The sequence below is a fragment of the Ictalurus furcatus genome, chromosome 27, assembly GCF_023375685.1.
Source record: "Ictalurus furcatus strain D&B chromosome 27, Billie_1.0, whole genome shotgun sequence".
In the NCBI taxonomy this organism is placed as follows: Eukaryota; Metazoa; Chordata; class Actinopteri; order Siluriformes; family Ictaluridae; genus Ictalurus; species Ictalurus furcatus.
The window spans coordinates 12987839-13004888 of NC_071281.1; the positions used below are offsets into that span (position 1 = coordinate 12987839).

The 17050-nt window shown below is 37.0% G+C and overlaps 1 protein-coding gene across 2 annotated transcripts in view; it reads right to left on the reverse strand.

The window, feature by feature from the left end:
- Positions 1-1102: 1102 nt before the first annotated feature.
- Positions 1103-17050, reverse strand: part of ano9b (anoctamin 9b) — a 34733-nt gene continuing 18785 nt past the window's right edge. Inside the window, exons 1-24 of one of the 2 annotated variants that reach the window (XM_053616802.1) lie at positions 16350-16908; positions 13195-13263; positions 12779-12919; positions 12556-12695; positions 12387-12436; positions 11723-11781; positions 11526-11612; positions 11249-11382; positions 11000-11093; positions 10843-10903; positions 10672-10754; positions 10415-10519; positions 9309-9473; positions 7978-8014; positions 6947-7058; positions 6719-6776; positions 6485-6582; positions 6208-6404; positions 5613-5765; positions 5345-5492; positions 5025-5144; positions 3695-3788; positions 3072-3184; positions 1103-2976 (exon numbers count right to left, since the gene is read on the reverse strand). In XM_053616802.1, coding sequence (XP_053472777.1) covers positions 2934-2976; positions 3072-3184; positions 3695-3788; positions 5025-5144; positions 5345-5492; positions 5613-5765; positions 6208-6404; positions 6485-6582; positions 6719-6776; positions 6947-7058; positions 7978-8014; positions 9309-9473; positions 10415-10519; positions 10672-10754; positions 10843-10903; positions 11000-11093; positions 11249-11382; positions 11526-11612; positions 11723-11781; positions 12387-12436; positions 12556-12695; positions 12779-12919; positions 13195-13263; positions 16350-16370 — 2382 coding nt within the window. In that variant the 5' untranslated portion in view covers positions 16371-16908 and the 3' untranslated portion in view covers positions 1103-2933. Of the gene's footprint in view, positions 2977-3071; positions 3185-3694; positions 3789-5024; positions 5145-5344; positions 5493-5612; positions 5766-6207; positions 6405-6484; positions 6583-6718; positions 6777-6946; positions 7059-7977; positions 8015-9308; positions 9474-10414; positions 10520-10671; positions 10755-10842; positions 10904-10999; positions 11094-11248; positions 11383-11525; positions 11613-11722; positions 11782-12386; positions 12437-12555; positions 12696-12778; positions 12920-13194; positions 13264-16349; positions 16909-17050 lie in introns of those variants that run through there. The other variant, XM_053616801.1, reaches the window with a different exon arrangement.

The window sequence follows — 17050 nt, forward strand, 5'->3', positions numbered from 1 at the left end:
CAACAATCATTCAGTTTTTTTCTTTTTATACTAACGAAGGAAAACAAAATTAAAAAAGTACAAACACCGAAAACAAGTTGGATGCCGAGCGTCGGTGCTCAGCCATTTTCAGATCTCTCCAAAGATGTTCAATCAGGTTCAAGTCTGGGCTGGGCTGTCCTGTAGCCATTCCTTTGTTATTTTGGCTGCTCCAGAGCACTCTGGACCTCAGACTGGGGCAAAGGTTCATCTTCTAACAGGACAACAACGATAAGCACACAGCCAAAATAACAAAGGAGTGGCTACAGGACAACTCTGTGAATGTCCTTGAATGGCCCAGCGAGAGCCCAGACTTGAACCCGATTGAACATCTCTGGAGAGATCTGAAAATGGCTGTGCACCGACGCTCCCCATCCAACCTGATGGAGCTTGAGAGGTCCTGCAAAGAAGAATGGAAGAAACTGCCCAAAAATAGGTGTGCCAAGCTTGTAGCATCATACTCAAAAAGACTTGAGGCTATAATTGGTGCCAAAGGTGCTTCAGCAAAGTATTGAGCAATGGCTGTGAATACTTATGTACATGTGCTTTTTTTTGTTTTTTATTTTTAATAAATTTGCAAAGATTTCAAACAAACTTCTTTCACGTTGTCATTGTGGGGTATTGTTTGTAGAATTTTGAGGAAAATAATGAATTTAATCCATTTTGGAATAAGGCTGTAACATAACAAAATGTGGAAAAAGTGAAGCACTGAATACTTTCCGGATGCACTATATATGCTAATACCTATGTGCATACACACAAATGCAAGATGCATAGGAGGACACATGCATGCATCTGAGGAAGCATATTAATAAGAATGTACACTTGGCATCTGTGTTAACTTCTGGAAAGCCAACACTCTAGATTTGGCTGGAAAAATGGCAGAGATTCAAACTTTATTAGCCTGTGCATCATATATAAATATGAAAAGATGCTCTTCTGCTACACCGTTTCTTCCAGTGTTTTAAGAGGAACAATTATTCAAGTAAATAAAGTGCAACCAATTATACAGCAGTTACTATGAAAATCACCAGGGAAAGCACAACTTAATGTCTCTTTGGATGAAATACACTGACACCTGGTATACAATCGAGAGTGAACGGGCTGTTGAATTTATTATGAAAGCCCACTGATGTAAAGCAAGCTTCACAATGAATATATTTTATTGCATCTGCATTATGTATTGTGCAGTGTACAGTGGAGCGGTTTGGGGTTTGGTAAAAAATGGAGTTGAGGTCAAATTGTGCAAAGTAACAGACAGACAACAGCTTAATTACATACATAAAAAGTGCCCTTATGGTAGTTTTTAACCTGAGTAAGTGGTCACTGAATGTTTCCTAGCTCAAACAAAAGTACAACTACTTATACATGAAACACATCCCTTCCCCTCAGGTCAAAGTCTGTAAATTCAACGGAAGGTACACGGGCTTTAATGTGCAATCACTATGAAACAAGCAAACATATAATAGCGATAAAAGAGTACTGATAAAGCATGTCATTATAATATACATTAGTGAAATTTGACCTTTTTTATGTAATATGAAACATAATATTTGATTAACAGCTTATTGTCATCTTATCTATCATCTTAGATGCACTACTAACTGACATCACTGGGGGGAAAAAATTACATGAAACAAATACATTCCATTCTTATACATCTATCAAACATATGAAGGAAAACTATACATTTCCATGTGGTCTCCTCATAATATATTATAATCTAAAACATTTCAGACCTGAATGGAATTCCATATGAATTCCATATGACGCTTGGGGTTTAATACATTCACAGTTCGTGTTTGTGCAGCATTACAACTACTCAACCACAATTTAATTTAACTCACATCACCCAAAATTTATCCCTTCATACTGCATGTATGGAAAATAACACCGGTATATACTTAAAAAAAAACAAAAAAAAAAAACAACAAAAAAGTAAAAAATAATAAATATATAAAACCATACACACACAACTCGTAAACTGCAAAATGTTATGAAATCCAGTCTGGCACTGTTGTTGCTCACTGTATGTTTAAAAAAAAAAAAAAAAAAAGGTGGCCTAAAATAAAAGTGTTTGCTAAAAGCATCTATATTTTTCATGTTTCATGTTCAACCTTGCCACCACTGCCATCACGTGGGGACAATATGATCTGCAATATTAAGCGATCTTAACGGGTTTTTATAGCACAAATGAAGTTGAATAATTTTTCCTCCTGTGTCAGTGTTAACAAATACAATAGCAATAACAACAATACAAATTAGGATAGCATGGAACTGTGAAAGGGTGATTATCATCCACTATATAATCATATGCAATCACTGTGCAAGCTATGGGTTACACGCTCAGGGAAAAAAAAATAAAAAATTTAACACGCCTAGTTGCTGGGTTTGCACTCTGAAAACGTACACCTTTTGCACCTTTGCATGTATCCTTCACCTTGAAAGGTGCACCTAAAAGGTAATTCCATACTTTATATACCTTCAATATTTAAAAAAGTTTTATATATCCACCTTTCCCGAGAGTACCTTCTCCTGCCCTCCTCTAAAACCTCACAAATTTATTGCTGCAGGTTACTTTTAAAATGTTAACCAGGTGTATTAAGCTTGCCAAAATGACTGTCCTGCACTGTCTATCCCTAAAACAAATATTTTAGTTTTCAAATGCCTAATTACAAAAAACAAAAACAAATAGTATTATGAAATCTATGAGTCTTGGCTAGCAAAACTGGAGATGCAATTAATATACAACACTAATGTGGTTCTAACCTTCAGTCACAATGCAAATTATGGCTGAAATCCGTTTCTCTTATCTCTCCATCATTTACATATAAGGCAGTAAGGCATTCTCAATGTAAACATAGTCCTTGTAAGAACTTTTTCAAGAGAGCCATGAGTAGAAAGACCTTCGTTAATTAAACATCGGTGGTCTTGTTGTCGTATTGTGCGCTCAGTTCCCTAAAGACAATAAAAAAGGGATAAAAAGCAACTCAGATATATGACAAAACGAAGAACAAGAAAGAATTGTCCAAAGTTCTGTCTACATTACTCACTGTAATTCCTGTTTCAGCCTGCTCAGTTTGTCATGTAGTCTGTTGTTCTTCACCCGCATGGGGTTATCAGGCACAAACCAGGCAAGGGTAAACTTACACACGACTAAAACATGCTATTGAGAAGAAGAGGAAGATCACAGTGAACTATCACAATATTTACAGAAAAGTGTTCCTTTGTTTGAGCATAAATTCTGATGTGTATTTGAAAAGCCAGCAGAGATCACTTAGCATGATGCTGTCCGTCCCAACTAGCATGAACCTAATATTGATTAACATTCAGAAATTACAGTGACTGTATGTAATATATTTCTCTAAACAAGAGAAGCAAAGCAAGCCCTAGATTATAATCAAATTTAAGGAAAGAGCTCTTTCATTTGAAAGTAAATTCTAAGATGTCCATCAATCAATGCTAGCAGGGATCAACTAGCATAGTCCATCTAAGTTAGCATGATCCCAACTCATTATTATTAGCAATTATGTGTATTTATTTCTTTAAGACTAGCCAAAAGGCAAACAAAAAGTATATCAAATTTCTAGGTCACATTTAGAAAAAGTAGATTATTAAGGAATAAACAGATACTAATATGTACAGTGTGATAGACAGGGCTGGGTAATTATCATACCTCAAACAAGATGACAAAAGCAAAGCGGGCTGCGAGTATGAGCCAGTAGTGTGAGGTGAAGCTATGGTCATGTTCATTGCGGTAAGCTTTGTAGCTGGAAAATGACAAAAATATGTTACTGGAGCTTTTCACTAGTTTTATCAGTTTACCAACTTCTCATCTTCAGTTTATTTGACAGATTCTAAAAAGTTTAGGCTGTATGTAAAAAAAAAAATCATACAACATTGCTGTTGTCAGAAGGTGTTGATTAAATTTCTATAACAGCAACTCTGACAATACTGCTGACTTCAATGCAAATCACACGGGGACAGTGAATATAGTCGGTTAAATGTGTTGTTTATTTAACAAATAAAATTGCATAATCTATTATCAGATTATTATTATTATTATTAATAATAATAATAATAATAATAATCTTATTAGCATCAAGAGAGAGGCAGGCACTAACTTGTTCTGTGAACTCCCCACAACATTAAACATAACTACAAATGCACAAAAAAAAACTATGATGTGGTGTTCTTTATTAAACAAGAAAATATAATCTTTGGCAAGTTACTGTGATATAAGAGGAAAACACTTCAGATGTCATTTATTCCCACTGTGCAGTTTTGAAGCCTAAATTTGGTAGAATTGAAAGTTACCATTGGCTTGCTCAATAGGGATAAATTCACACACTTTAAATCTGTATCCTGTGTTTATATGTTTCTGTAAAACTGCTTTGGTACAATGTCCATTGTTAAATGCGCTATACAAATAAAATTGAATTGAATTGAAACATCTTGACTGAGTTTGCACAGTAGGTCAAAAGTGGTGATGGAGCCAGAGCATACTCAGTAGATCAGTAGGTCAGTCAGACAGTGTATCTGCCTCTCACCTGCCCATATTGATCCTGGACACTCCCCTGCTTCATTCTCGTAGTGTGCACATGAAAAGTGTGTGCATGTTCATGAGGCTCACCTGTCCAGAACTGTCAATCACCTCGCAATCCACATCCTTTTATTTATCATAAAATAACTTATAAAACGCATTATCATGAGGAAAAATATGGGGGAAATATCAGGGTCAACTGTCCTTGTCAAACTGACAGAACACCATTCTTAAAAATAATTTGTATAAATGTAATTTTGGCCTGCGTTCCAGTCACTAACATGGGAATGGGCGGAGTTAAAATTTCTACTGCAATCAGCCATGGGAGGGGCTCAGAGACATATTGGCTTCAATTTTTCACCCCTGTTACAGCATTAACCCATATATACAGTGATTGGCTGGGTTCAAGAATGTTTTGGTCTGTGCCATAACAAATACAAGTAAATGTTTTCCAGAACCTCACCTGCACTGAGTGATATTTACCCCACCGTGCATCATCTGGTCAGGGGTGAAGTCTTTACGCACATTTGCATCAGACATGTGTGCAGTGGCGAGTGTGTAGTCCGTGTAGCCTACCATACACCTGAAAAACACAAATAATTTACTTAAAAATAGCTCGCAGCTCTTTTTGTAGAGTTTTTTCTAGCACTTAAATACCAAGCCTAAACACAGCTTAGTGTCTCTTATTATTTGTTATTTTACACATCAAGGCTGTAAATCTAGTGAAACTTTGCACATATTCTGACATAAATATAAGGTGACGGATCTGATACTGATACTGACTGCAAGTCTGTCGCTGTTCCATTGGAACATGGTCCAAAACGATAGCGATAAACCAGACGAGGAACAAATTCAGATGAAATGCCGATTACCAGTCCATTGGCAATGACTGCTGCCACCCCGATTACCTCTAAAACTCTAGTCCACACGCCTGCGTGTACACGGAAAACAAACAAGGTAACAAGGAAGTCGGAATAAATTTGCAAACCTTGATATTCTGAGCATTCTTTTACAATGATTACATGCATAGGTGAAAGTAAGCACATCTCACCAATGTCATTTGTCTTCATTGGCACTAGGCGGCGCTCCATTTGCAACATTTTAATGGCATCCAGTCTGATCTCAATTATGTTGTTGATGAGGGCAAGAAACGGAGCCAGGGGAAATGCCGCTACAAAGATGGTTGTGAAACTGAACTGGATAACTACAGAGAAGGGAGAATGCCAAATTATTGTTCAACTGAAATGAGACACAGTGCACATGACCTAATGGAGAGAGTAATAACTAGGGCATTTTCAGGATACAAAGGCAATATGATAGACAGAATTGACACGTCTTTCCCCCATTCTCTCCCTAAATTAGTCACCTGCCAATTCCCACCCAGCTCTCCATTATCATTCGACAGTTACCAATCAGGGAAGGTGAAGGCTTCATACTTCCTTTGAGACATATGAAGTCAGCCACCCACATCTTTTCAACATGAGAGTATGCCATCCCTCCCACCCAGACAGCATGGCCAATTTTGCTCCCTTATGGCTCTGCTATCATCGGGATTTGATCTTTATTTCCTGACAACAGGGTGAATGCTTTTCTGAGTTTTTTGTTTGTTGTTGTTTTGTTTTTGGTTTATGTTCAAACACACCTACCCATTTCTAAGAACTCATTAAACAAACTGAAGTCATGGACAGTATTCAGATGGTAGTTTCTCAGCCAATCCTGGAGATTGCAGATGTCACAGAGCTCAATACCAGGACCGTCTTCTTTACATGATGACATTCTGCAGCTACCACACTTCTTCAGGTCTTTCTTAAATGTTACACGTTTAAGATGAAGCTTAAACCACCTAGAGGAAAACAACAGACCTTAATAAGATAATCAAGTTTAAGAAGTGGGGCAGTTACTAGTACAGTTAAAATCACTTACGGCACAGTAAACTCAAATATGTTGTTGATGGTTTGTTTGAGGAGGAGAATGATGGCCATTTGAATGAAGAGGTCAGTAAGGCAACCACTAGGGTGGCACTAAAATGCAATGGATGCATGACATCAGCTACACACAGCTATTTATATTATTCTTGTATGTTTGTTGGTGGCAACTATAATCTAAATGGTAAGTTTTGAAGTAAAATTATGGGATTTGTAAATGTATAAATCTTACCTCCTCCAGTCTCCATTTTCCAGCTATTCGTACATAGTTGCCTGGGTGGCCATTAATCCTGAGCAAAGTATAAGTGATCATTTACACATACTGTTGACTGTCAATAAGACAGAAAATAGTTTATAGATTTTTATATTAGTTTTAAGGTTCTGTAATCCATATCCAAAAAAAAAAAAAAAAACCATCTGTAAATCAGATATAAAACAAACCTGCAAGGATAGTCATTACCTGCCCAGAAAAAAGGCCACATATATTAGCGAGGAGAAGAGAGTGAAGAACTGGAAGGTGAACATTTTCACAGTAAAGCTCCTCTCTGTGGCTGCAAATGAGCGAGTCTTTTCTGCAGGGATACACAATGCCAGATGGATTAGCCACATATAGTCAACCCTAAAATTATTGGCACCCTTCACTATTTCCCTAGCAGACATTATTCTTAGAAGAACACTTTTTTTTTTAATAATAGCATTTTGTCTCTAATGCATATCCTTGAAAATATTCTACTTTTTAATTTCTTACATTATCCAGGACTTTATTGTTACTTTTGACCATATAAAAACCAACCAATCTATAAATATACCCAAAAACAGTTTGGGGAAAATCACAAAAGCAGATGATGGTTTACCTCCAAGAGTGAGGTAATATCTATGAAATAAAATTAAACGGTGAATATGAAATTAAAGGCCATATATAATTTGTCAGGAATTGTATTCATGACCACACCACCATCCTCTGCCAGAAGATTAAGAATTAAGAGCGCAAACATGCATCCAAATCAAATTAGAACCCTAATAAAAACCTGTGAGTGAATTAAAAAGGGAAGGCCATGTGCACAAAGCTTAGAATATAAAAGAGCTGTATTTCCTGTATAAAGGCATATTATTATTCACACACGCTTGTTAGATAATACAGGAATACAGTCCTATTTTTCTTTCCAGGACATGCTTAATATTTAATAGTGGGGTGCCAACAGTTTTGAAACAAGTGTTTTGTTGAAAAAAATGCACTGGAATTATTTTATAATTGGAAAGAAAATATTGTGCTTGATAAAACTGCCAAACTATATGAGTGTACAGAGAGGACAGGTAAAGAAATACTCAGCAATACACACTGTTTAGATGTACACCTCACTGAAGAAACCTGTTCAACCAGTGTCTATGAGTCATTTGGCTCCATTTACAGTGTTTTTCACCACTGAACACATAATAGGTGGAAGAATCAAATTGTTACACATGACTAATTGCTTGACTTTCTATACCTACCTAATGCACACAGCTTTACTGCCACAAATCTGTTCACCTGCAAAGAAACAAAAGTTGTGACATCATTCAATGTTCTTTAATTAGAGATTTTAAAAATAAGCAAGACTGTGGAGACTGCATCTGATGAGAAAATACATAAGCTGAACCAACACATTGCATGTTTCAGATATTCATAACAATGTTTACATATGTTCAGGAGGGCAACAGATACTTGTTTTTATTCCATTTGTAGAGTTCATATGTTCTACTGAATGATGGGAAATACCCCAGAATTTAAATCTCTGTGTGTGAGTTACACTGGTGATGTCATGAAACTAGAGTCACATGACAGTCACTATGGTCCACAGGCATTACTGTAATTGTTGTGAAACTACTATGGTAGACTGCGCCGTAATTAGATAAATGTTGCCTGAATTTATTAATACTACATTATTTATAACACCAATTGGTCTAGGACCTAGCTGATCCTAAATCTAACACTCCTTAAGTCCTGTTCAGTCTAGGCATTAAGATCTGATCACAAGTAGATCACAAGAGACATAAATATCGCTAACTAACTGGTCCTTCAGTGTTGTTGGCAAAGGCAGGTAGTAACATACTAACTACATTTAGCCTTTTGGGTAAGACCAGTTTTAATTCTACTTTGTTACATTCAGCTATTTTATTTTATCTATGTTTGCATTTTTTTTCTGTGAATGAATCATAAAATAACTACTTTTAATTCCTAAGAATTTTGATTATGTAAAATGATCACAGCTACACGGTCCTCTGTTTGATCTTGAGTTTATGGTACTGTCCATGTTTCCTACCACTTTCAAAATACATGCTGAATAGGTGGATTGGCTATGCAAAATCCATGAATGTTTGTAGAGGGTAACATGCTAAGTACTTAGATACTTAGTAAGTAGGTAAGTAAGTAAATATTATTATATAGCACATTTAACACAGCAAAGCTGACCAAAGTGCTGAACAGAGTAAGAAAAGTAATATAGAAAACAGAATAAAACCAGATAAAGACAGACAATAGTAAAAATTTCATTAAAACGCCCTACTCTTACCTAATTTGTTATTTGGATGACAGCTTTTAAGTTTGCTTAAAAACATTTTGAAAGTAATCATACTTTTGCTTGAGGACAATATTTAGTCTGGTGGTTTGGGGTGTAATTGGACTGTTTATTGTTCACACTCGAAATGTGGAAATATACATCCCTGGCCACCTATTTAACCTCATTCACACCTGAACTTGACACTGTCCATGGATGTTAATACCAGCTCTAAACAGAACCTTAGTCTGAGACTTTGTAAAAGTGCTGCGAGATGGTGGTTCTTACCCGAGTCATAATCTGTATAGTGATGTAATGCAGCACTGCTCCCAGAGTCACTGCAATCATGTTGGCATTATCGCTCAGAAACTTCCACTGGGTCTCAGATAGGAGCATGGCAGACACCACACGGCAGATCACCAGAGCATGCGTTAGACCTATGATCACCACCAGCTACACACAGTGAAAAAGACACAACATAGGGCTGATGATCAGTTTGCATTCCAAAAAAGTGCTTAACAATGTCCTCTATGAGCTCTTAATAGACGGGTTGGCAACAGTGGTGTCTTATGCTAAAATGCCCTGTGATATACTTGTTCCATTCAGAGAACATACGTGTGGTTTAATTTACTTAGGGTTGCAACTCATGTGGAACAAACAAACTTTATTAGCTGATTGTAAGCTACTGATTTTTGCTACAGGGGTGCTTGAAAGTTTGCGAGCCCTTTAGAATTTTCTATATTTATGCATAAATACGACCTAAAACATCATCAGATTTTCACAAAAGTCCTGAAAGGAGATAAAGAGAACCCAATTAAACAAATGAGACAAAAATATTATACTTGGTCATTTATTTATTGAGGAAAATAATCCAATATTACATATCTTTGAGTAGCAAAAGTATGTGAACCTTTAAGATTAGCAGTGAATTTGAGGGTGAAATTAGAGTCAGGTGTTTTCAATCAATGGGATGACAATCAGGTGTGAGTGAGTGCCCTGTTTTATTTAAAGAACAGGGATCTATCATAGTCTGATCTTCACAACACATGTCTGTCACATCAATAGTTGGTATGATCTTGTGTGATTTCTGTCAAGGGTCTGCCAAAATGACACTGAATATTATTCATCTTTGAATGAAAAATGATCAACACTTCACCCACAATCACACAAGTATTTAATTGGGTAGTGACACATCAAGTTTGTAATGGTGCCGTTCTAACTCTCATGCACCTTAAGGGCTCAAAGACAAGAGCACCACGTGTTCACATTTTTCAGGTTTACAGACGTGAAAAATGACCGTAGGGTTTAGGGCAACATTTGAAGTGGGGCTTGTTAATGAGTAACACACATCCACATGAACAAAATCAGCAAAGGGACTAAATTGAATGTCTTACCACCAGTGTGAACAGCAGAAGAACTAGAAAGCTCTGTAGGTATGAGTGTTTATACTCCTTGGGTTTACAATGCGGGTCATTTACAATGTCCAGGATCAGTTCCTCCTGTGGGCCCAACAACGCTTTAATCAAATCCAAGAGAACAGCTTTTGGCAAATCACTTAATTGATGATACATTCGGCTACAAGGAACAAATTACTCAAAAAACAAGGCCTGGTACTGGCAGACATTATTTATCAAATTAAATAATACTCCACCTCATCTTCACACCAGTCAAAGACTCTCCACCTGGAGACGTGTAGCGATCGATGCCTCTTCCACAGCTCCAGAAACAAAGTGGCTAAGTCATATCATATTAAAATAAATCATCAGGCATATATATGGTCTGGATATTTTTGTTTTAGCAACAGCAGGAGAACAATACATACCCCAAACAGCCATAAACATTGCAAAGGCCACAGTTCCTTCATTGTCAAATAGATGGCTCAACTAAAAAATAAGAACAGAAGACATACAGACTTTTAGTGTTTTCTTTTAACAAACTAATCAAGGAAAACCAGTGTTGTTAAGGTCTTATTGGAATACCTTAGCATAAAAACAGGTGTCAGAAAGTTTCCACACTTGGCACCTTATGTCACATATTGGGCACATAGTGACATTTGACTCACAGACCTCCTTTCTAGAAAACACAGAAATTATGTCAAAACATGAACCAAATAAGAGACATAATTAGAGACAAAAAGACATACTTATCCCTTCAGTGACTTTAGAAGATCTAATTTGTTCATTTACTATAGCATATAATCTACATATTCATACACACCACACACTCACATGAGGGGGTTTGAATCAAAGAAAGCCAGGGCATAAAGGAACACAATCACTCCAATAATGGCAGCAGGGATCAGCAAGCGTGTGTACCAGCCAAGCCATAGAAAATACAATGCTACCTTCTCACCAAAATAGTCCCTGCAAGAACACATTAAAGTTGCCAGTAAGGCAACTAATGTTAACAGAGGAATAAGCACAACTAATGTCACAAAAAAACAAATACTGAATAGAAAGTAGAGTTAGAGACAGGTTTCTCGAAAGAACAACAGAGCAGGCCTTTCCTGATATCATCAACAGGTTGGCCGAGTAGATGTTTTAAGGCCCCCCAGCTGGCCCACTTTCTCTTCAGGTACTCCTGCTGTGTCCTCTACAAATGTAAACACATCAATAATATGTTTCATATTTTAGAGCTTAATCAATCAGAGCAAATAACCGAGCCACTGAAAAACCAAAAAAAGCAAACAAATAAGGTTTTACCTCATGGAGGCAGAACAAGGTCTCGAACACGTTTTGCTTCATAAGATCCCTCAGGACCTCTGGGTGTGTTTAGAAGGATTACAATACAACTGATTAACATGGAGGCCTACGAACATTCTCTGTGTACTGCATAAACTGGCTGCTTATGTAATCAGAGTGCAGCATTAGTATGCAACATTAGATTCTGTGTAGTTAGATTTGTGATAATGTTCTTAGTAATTTATTTCTTCATTTTGAGGCCAATATTGTCAAAGGAGAATTCCCGACACGTTTAAACGTGGCCAACCAATTGTGAAGTGAAATTTATCCATTAGGATAGAAACAGATATCTAATGGCTTAAATAATATTTCTGAAAGAAATGCTAAAATACATCTGAAACTTTTTTTGAGCCATTCTTGAAACAATGTATAAAATCTCCAGAAACATATTAAATATACTAAAATTGGAACAATACTGAAACGTTAGCATGGCCTTTAATTATCCAATGGACCACTGAAGAACCTTTATTGAACCTTCTTTTTCTGAGTGTGCCTATTTGGATTCCAGTAAGGAATAAATGCAAATGTATTATAGCATTTTGTGCATGGAAATTATGCAGAATGGAAACTATGCACAATTTATTAAAAAAAAAAAAAAAAAGGAAATGACAAGCAGTTCACCCACCTCCTGTCCCAATAAATGTTTGGTGAAGGATAAAATGGACAATCCTGATCCTGGACAAAGTGGGATCAGTATTTAGCATGAGCTTGTGTATATAAAATTAATCAACATAAAAACTTTGCAGTAAACTACTGGAATACAACAAATGACATCAACAAGTTTTCTTACTCACCTTGTGGTGTTTTGGACATAACCTCCATATTCAGCACTCCAGTTACAAGAATCAGACACCTTCAGCAGGTACTTATATTTGTTGAAGATTTCCTCAGGGGCACGGACACCATAGAATATCTTGTTATCATGGTGGACTTTCTGTTAATGCAGAGTTAGGACAAGTGCATAAAGTTGTGCATAAAAAATTATTGGCCTCTATTAGGCTGTAACTGAGAACTCACGGTCACATTCAAATTTTTCGATTTGAGCTCGTTGATGTAGGCCTCCTGCTTTTTCCTTAATCTCTCATTATCTTCATCTTCAACTAAATGTGCTACAAGTATGCAGTCAAATGATCGCACAGCAGCATTAGGCAAGCTTAGCTGTAAAACAACAACAACATGGAAAACAATGCAGGTGAGACAACAAAAGCTCATTCACATGACTAACTGACATTCATAGTTTATTGATGGTCATTTAAATTTTTGTTTATCTGTGGTTTTTGGGTGCTGAGAGGAAGTGGTGACAGCATAATGTATTCTATGTGACACAATGCCTAACCATGAGTCTTGTGAGATCCCAATAATTAAGCAGCTTTAATATGGGAAGCATGAGAATGCAATTTCATACACAAAGAGAGTAGTTTGAGTTGTCTTACCATTGGTATTAAGGCCTCGCTGCCATTTTCAATGTTTTCCCTACTCATCACATCCAGCTCTATGTCATCCTACAGCATAACAACAGAAAAATAATTAAAGCTGAAGCAGCGTTTAAAGGGGCCAAGCACCAAAGGCGCAGCAAGTGCAATGCGGAGCCTGAAGAACACAAAGGGTGAGTAGACATCAATGAATAAAGATTGGTTCAGAAGCACAGCTGAGAAGAAGATTGAATGGGAAATTGAACAGTACAGAGGTATTTATTTGCATGCCAAGAGGTTGAAAGGTTACTGCAATGCTGAGCCACAAAAGAAAGGAACTGAAAGACAAAACATTACACAAACTTTTAAGAACTTGCACCACAGGGGAATCAAACCCAGGACCTTTAGAAGTAACGCTTGTCGTTTATCACAGTGCGCCACACATGAAATGCCACCCAAAAAAATACAAAGGTTTTTGAAAGTTATGTTTTTACAAAAAAAAACATATATCTCTAGAACACTAGGTGGCACTGTGTTCAAATTTTTCAGGTACCTAGAGGACATGCTATGAATGATCCCTACGTAATATTGTGCCGATATGTCAAATATTTTAAAATATATTACAATATATGACAAATTTCAAAATGGCGGACAAACGGTTTGTCTGATCCTGGCAATATTGGTATCCTCTGATTTGCCATGAGCCAATGAAAGCAGCATATCCCAGTTCTATGAAGGGTACAATAACACACAACCTATCTTTTTTCAACACAAAATCTCTCTCTCTCACACACACACACACCAAAAAAACAAACATTTTCCCAACGGTTGACTGTCTTAACATGTTAACAACATTTTAAACAAGACAACAGAGAACAAGAGAACAGACTATGGAACAGAACAGAAGGGAAAGTGTGTAGAGAGAGAGAGTACGTGTGCGTGCCTCCATCATCAGCTCCTCTTCGGCCATTATCTTCCGCTAAAAAAGTGAGCGGTTGTTGCGTTTGCATTCAGACCACTGCAGCATATCGTGAGGCTCGTAACCTTTCTATATTATATAAACAAATTATTAAAACTACATATATTCATTAACATTTAACAGTAACAGAGGAACGCCTCCAAATGTTGCGATGTACAAGTACATTTCTGTGATTAAAAATGAACTTGAGTAAGAGTATATGTATGGCCAGTTAAACCTACTCTTAAAAGTACATTTTTCCCCCCAAAAGTTACTCAAGTAAATGTAAAGATGTAAATGTAGCGTGTTACTACACACCTCCGAACAGTAGTAAACACAAGTCGAAACGCAAAGTCTACTCCTACAGGTCTAACGCAATTACAGGTCCAGGCATGTCTCTGAGGCATGAGTGTGTGTGTTTGATTGAGAAAAGTGAGAGAAATAATGCAACAAAGCAAACACAGCCGGCATAACCAGTGCTGAATTACTGGTCATCCGGTCTTCTCTCTATACACCTTGATACTTCAGACAACTGTCAATTTCACCGTTATGACAACTAAATGCACATTAAATGGACATTTTCACATTGAAAATGTCCAAACAACATATAAAGGCAGGTTTTCAAAAGACTGTCTGGCTCTAGTGTTGTACCTATTCAACTAACACCCATCAGGCGTGGAAGTAGTGGGTGGCTAGGGGTGGCCATGGCCACCATGGACTGAAGCCTGGCCACCCCATTTGCAATTGTATTTTCAGTCGTTTTTTTCTTAAGAATAATTCATGTTTCTTAGTGATAGATCCATCTCTTTACTGCCACAACACAACTTTTCTCCGATTTGGGTTGTGCATTTTCAATCATAGCAATGGCTGTAACCGGTTTGCAAAACTCTTGCAGGATTCATCTTCATGCTGCTTAATAGAAGAGTACACTCTGTCACGAGAGTTTCTGCAGCACATGAAGGATGACACAACTTTCATTTTTTTGTGTGAACTATCTCTTTATTTACAAACAATTCATTATTGCTAACTGTATGAAGTACAATTAATTATTGATGATTGTGCTGTGGGTGCCTAAAATAGCCTAGTTTTTTAAGATTTAACATATTTTTGTTTGTATAATGACATTTTCAGTTCCACCCCAGAGTGACTGCTGGCCCCTGACTACAAAAAAATCCTGGCTCTGCCACTGATACCCATATGAAGCTCAAAGCAGTTCAGCATAATATCACCAGCTGTTCCAGTTTGCTATTACAATGCAAGTCTGTCCGCTTTCAATTCTGTTTCTCAGTAAGAGCATGACAACACTTAGCCTTACATAAAAATGTCATCTAGTCATTAATAAGGAATTAGAAACCACATGCTTCTTAATAACACATTTCACAGAAGGTGGGTTGTTAACCATACAGAAAAGTCATACACACTATTATATACATAGTTTTTACACTTTATGTTTTTAGACACTTCACATCTTTCATATGTGGACTTTTCCCATGCAGTGCATGTGTTTTTATTTTTTCCAAATTATGATTTCTCCAATTATTAATTTATTTTCAAATGCATAACACTGAACTGCACAGCCATCTCTTTCATCTTTCATCTTTAATCACATATTAGCCATATGTGATGTGATTTTTTTTTCTGTAAGGGTAGGACAACAACTTCACTGTACATTTCAACATCAGATCACCTGGTTATGTTCTGTGCATGTATAATTATCTATGAACAGTAATAGATACAGTATTCCCTCCGGGAAGAGTGCCAAATGTTCTATGAAAATCCCTACCACAGTGTTTTGCTGTCAAAACAAACAAACAAACAAAAACACCTAGGCAAGTTTTTTTTTTCCCTCCTCCAAGAGTGTGGCTATGGATGCCTAAAGTCCAGTAGACAATTTAGGGAAAAATCTAAATTATGTTAGAATAATGTAAATCAAATTATTATGAAATGGATGTGTCATCGGGGTGGGATATCTTTATTCACTGTCAAAGAAAACTCATTTGAATCACCTACAATGTTTGCTAACAAGCCATTAAATCTGAAGTACAGTACCTAAGTCCTGCAGCAACAACTGCGGAAAAAAAGTCATGTGATGCAGTTCTAATAACTAGAGAGCTAGACATGGAACTTTCACACTTTATTTAGACAAACGCCATAACATTACCGCATCTACCCAAGATGAATCAAACAAACCAGTCTTCTTTTTCTCGCCCTGTCTTACCTTGACTTCTGCGAAGGACATGGTGAAGTAGACATTTACGGAGATTTAACTGAAATGTGCGCTTCAGTTCAACATCTGCCGTGTACCGCTCCACGAGTAACAAAAACAGAAGTCCATGAAGGGCGTTAGGACATAAACAGGTTTATGGCTCTTTTACACTTCCGCGTTACTTGCGGAATCCTGCACGCAAAAGTTGCGCGCGCCCTGAGTCGACTGTACCTGCTGCACAGGTACGAGTCAGTGACGTCATAGTACTACACGCGAGGGAGGAGTGTGCGAATAAAACAGAAGAACAATGAGAGACTGAAACTGGCATGATATTTTCCCCTATTTTCTTCGACTTTGTTACTGCTGGTGGTACTGTTTACAATACTTGCTGTTCTCTGATTTCCTTTCAAGTCCCAGTAGGTGGATTGTTTACTCTATATTGTCCCTAGATGTGTGTGTGTGTTGCCCTGTGATATACTGATATCCTGTCCAGTATGTTTCCACCTCACACCCAGTGTTTCTGGGATAGGCTCCAGATCCACCAGGATCCTGACCAGGATAAAGCAGTTACTAAAGATTATGATGATGACATTCTTAAATAATTACTGTCAATTCTTCGCAAGAAGCACTAAACTGATTAATGTGTTAATGATTAACACTTACTAGACATGTTATTAAGTAAGCCCACTATATAGGTTGTGAAAATGTTTAAT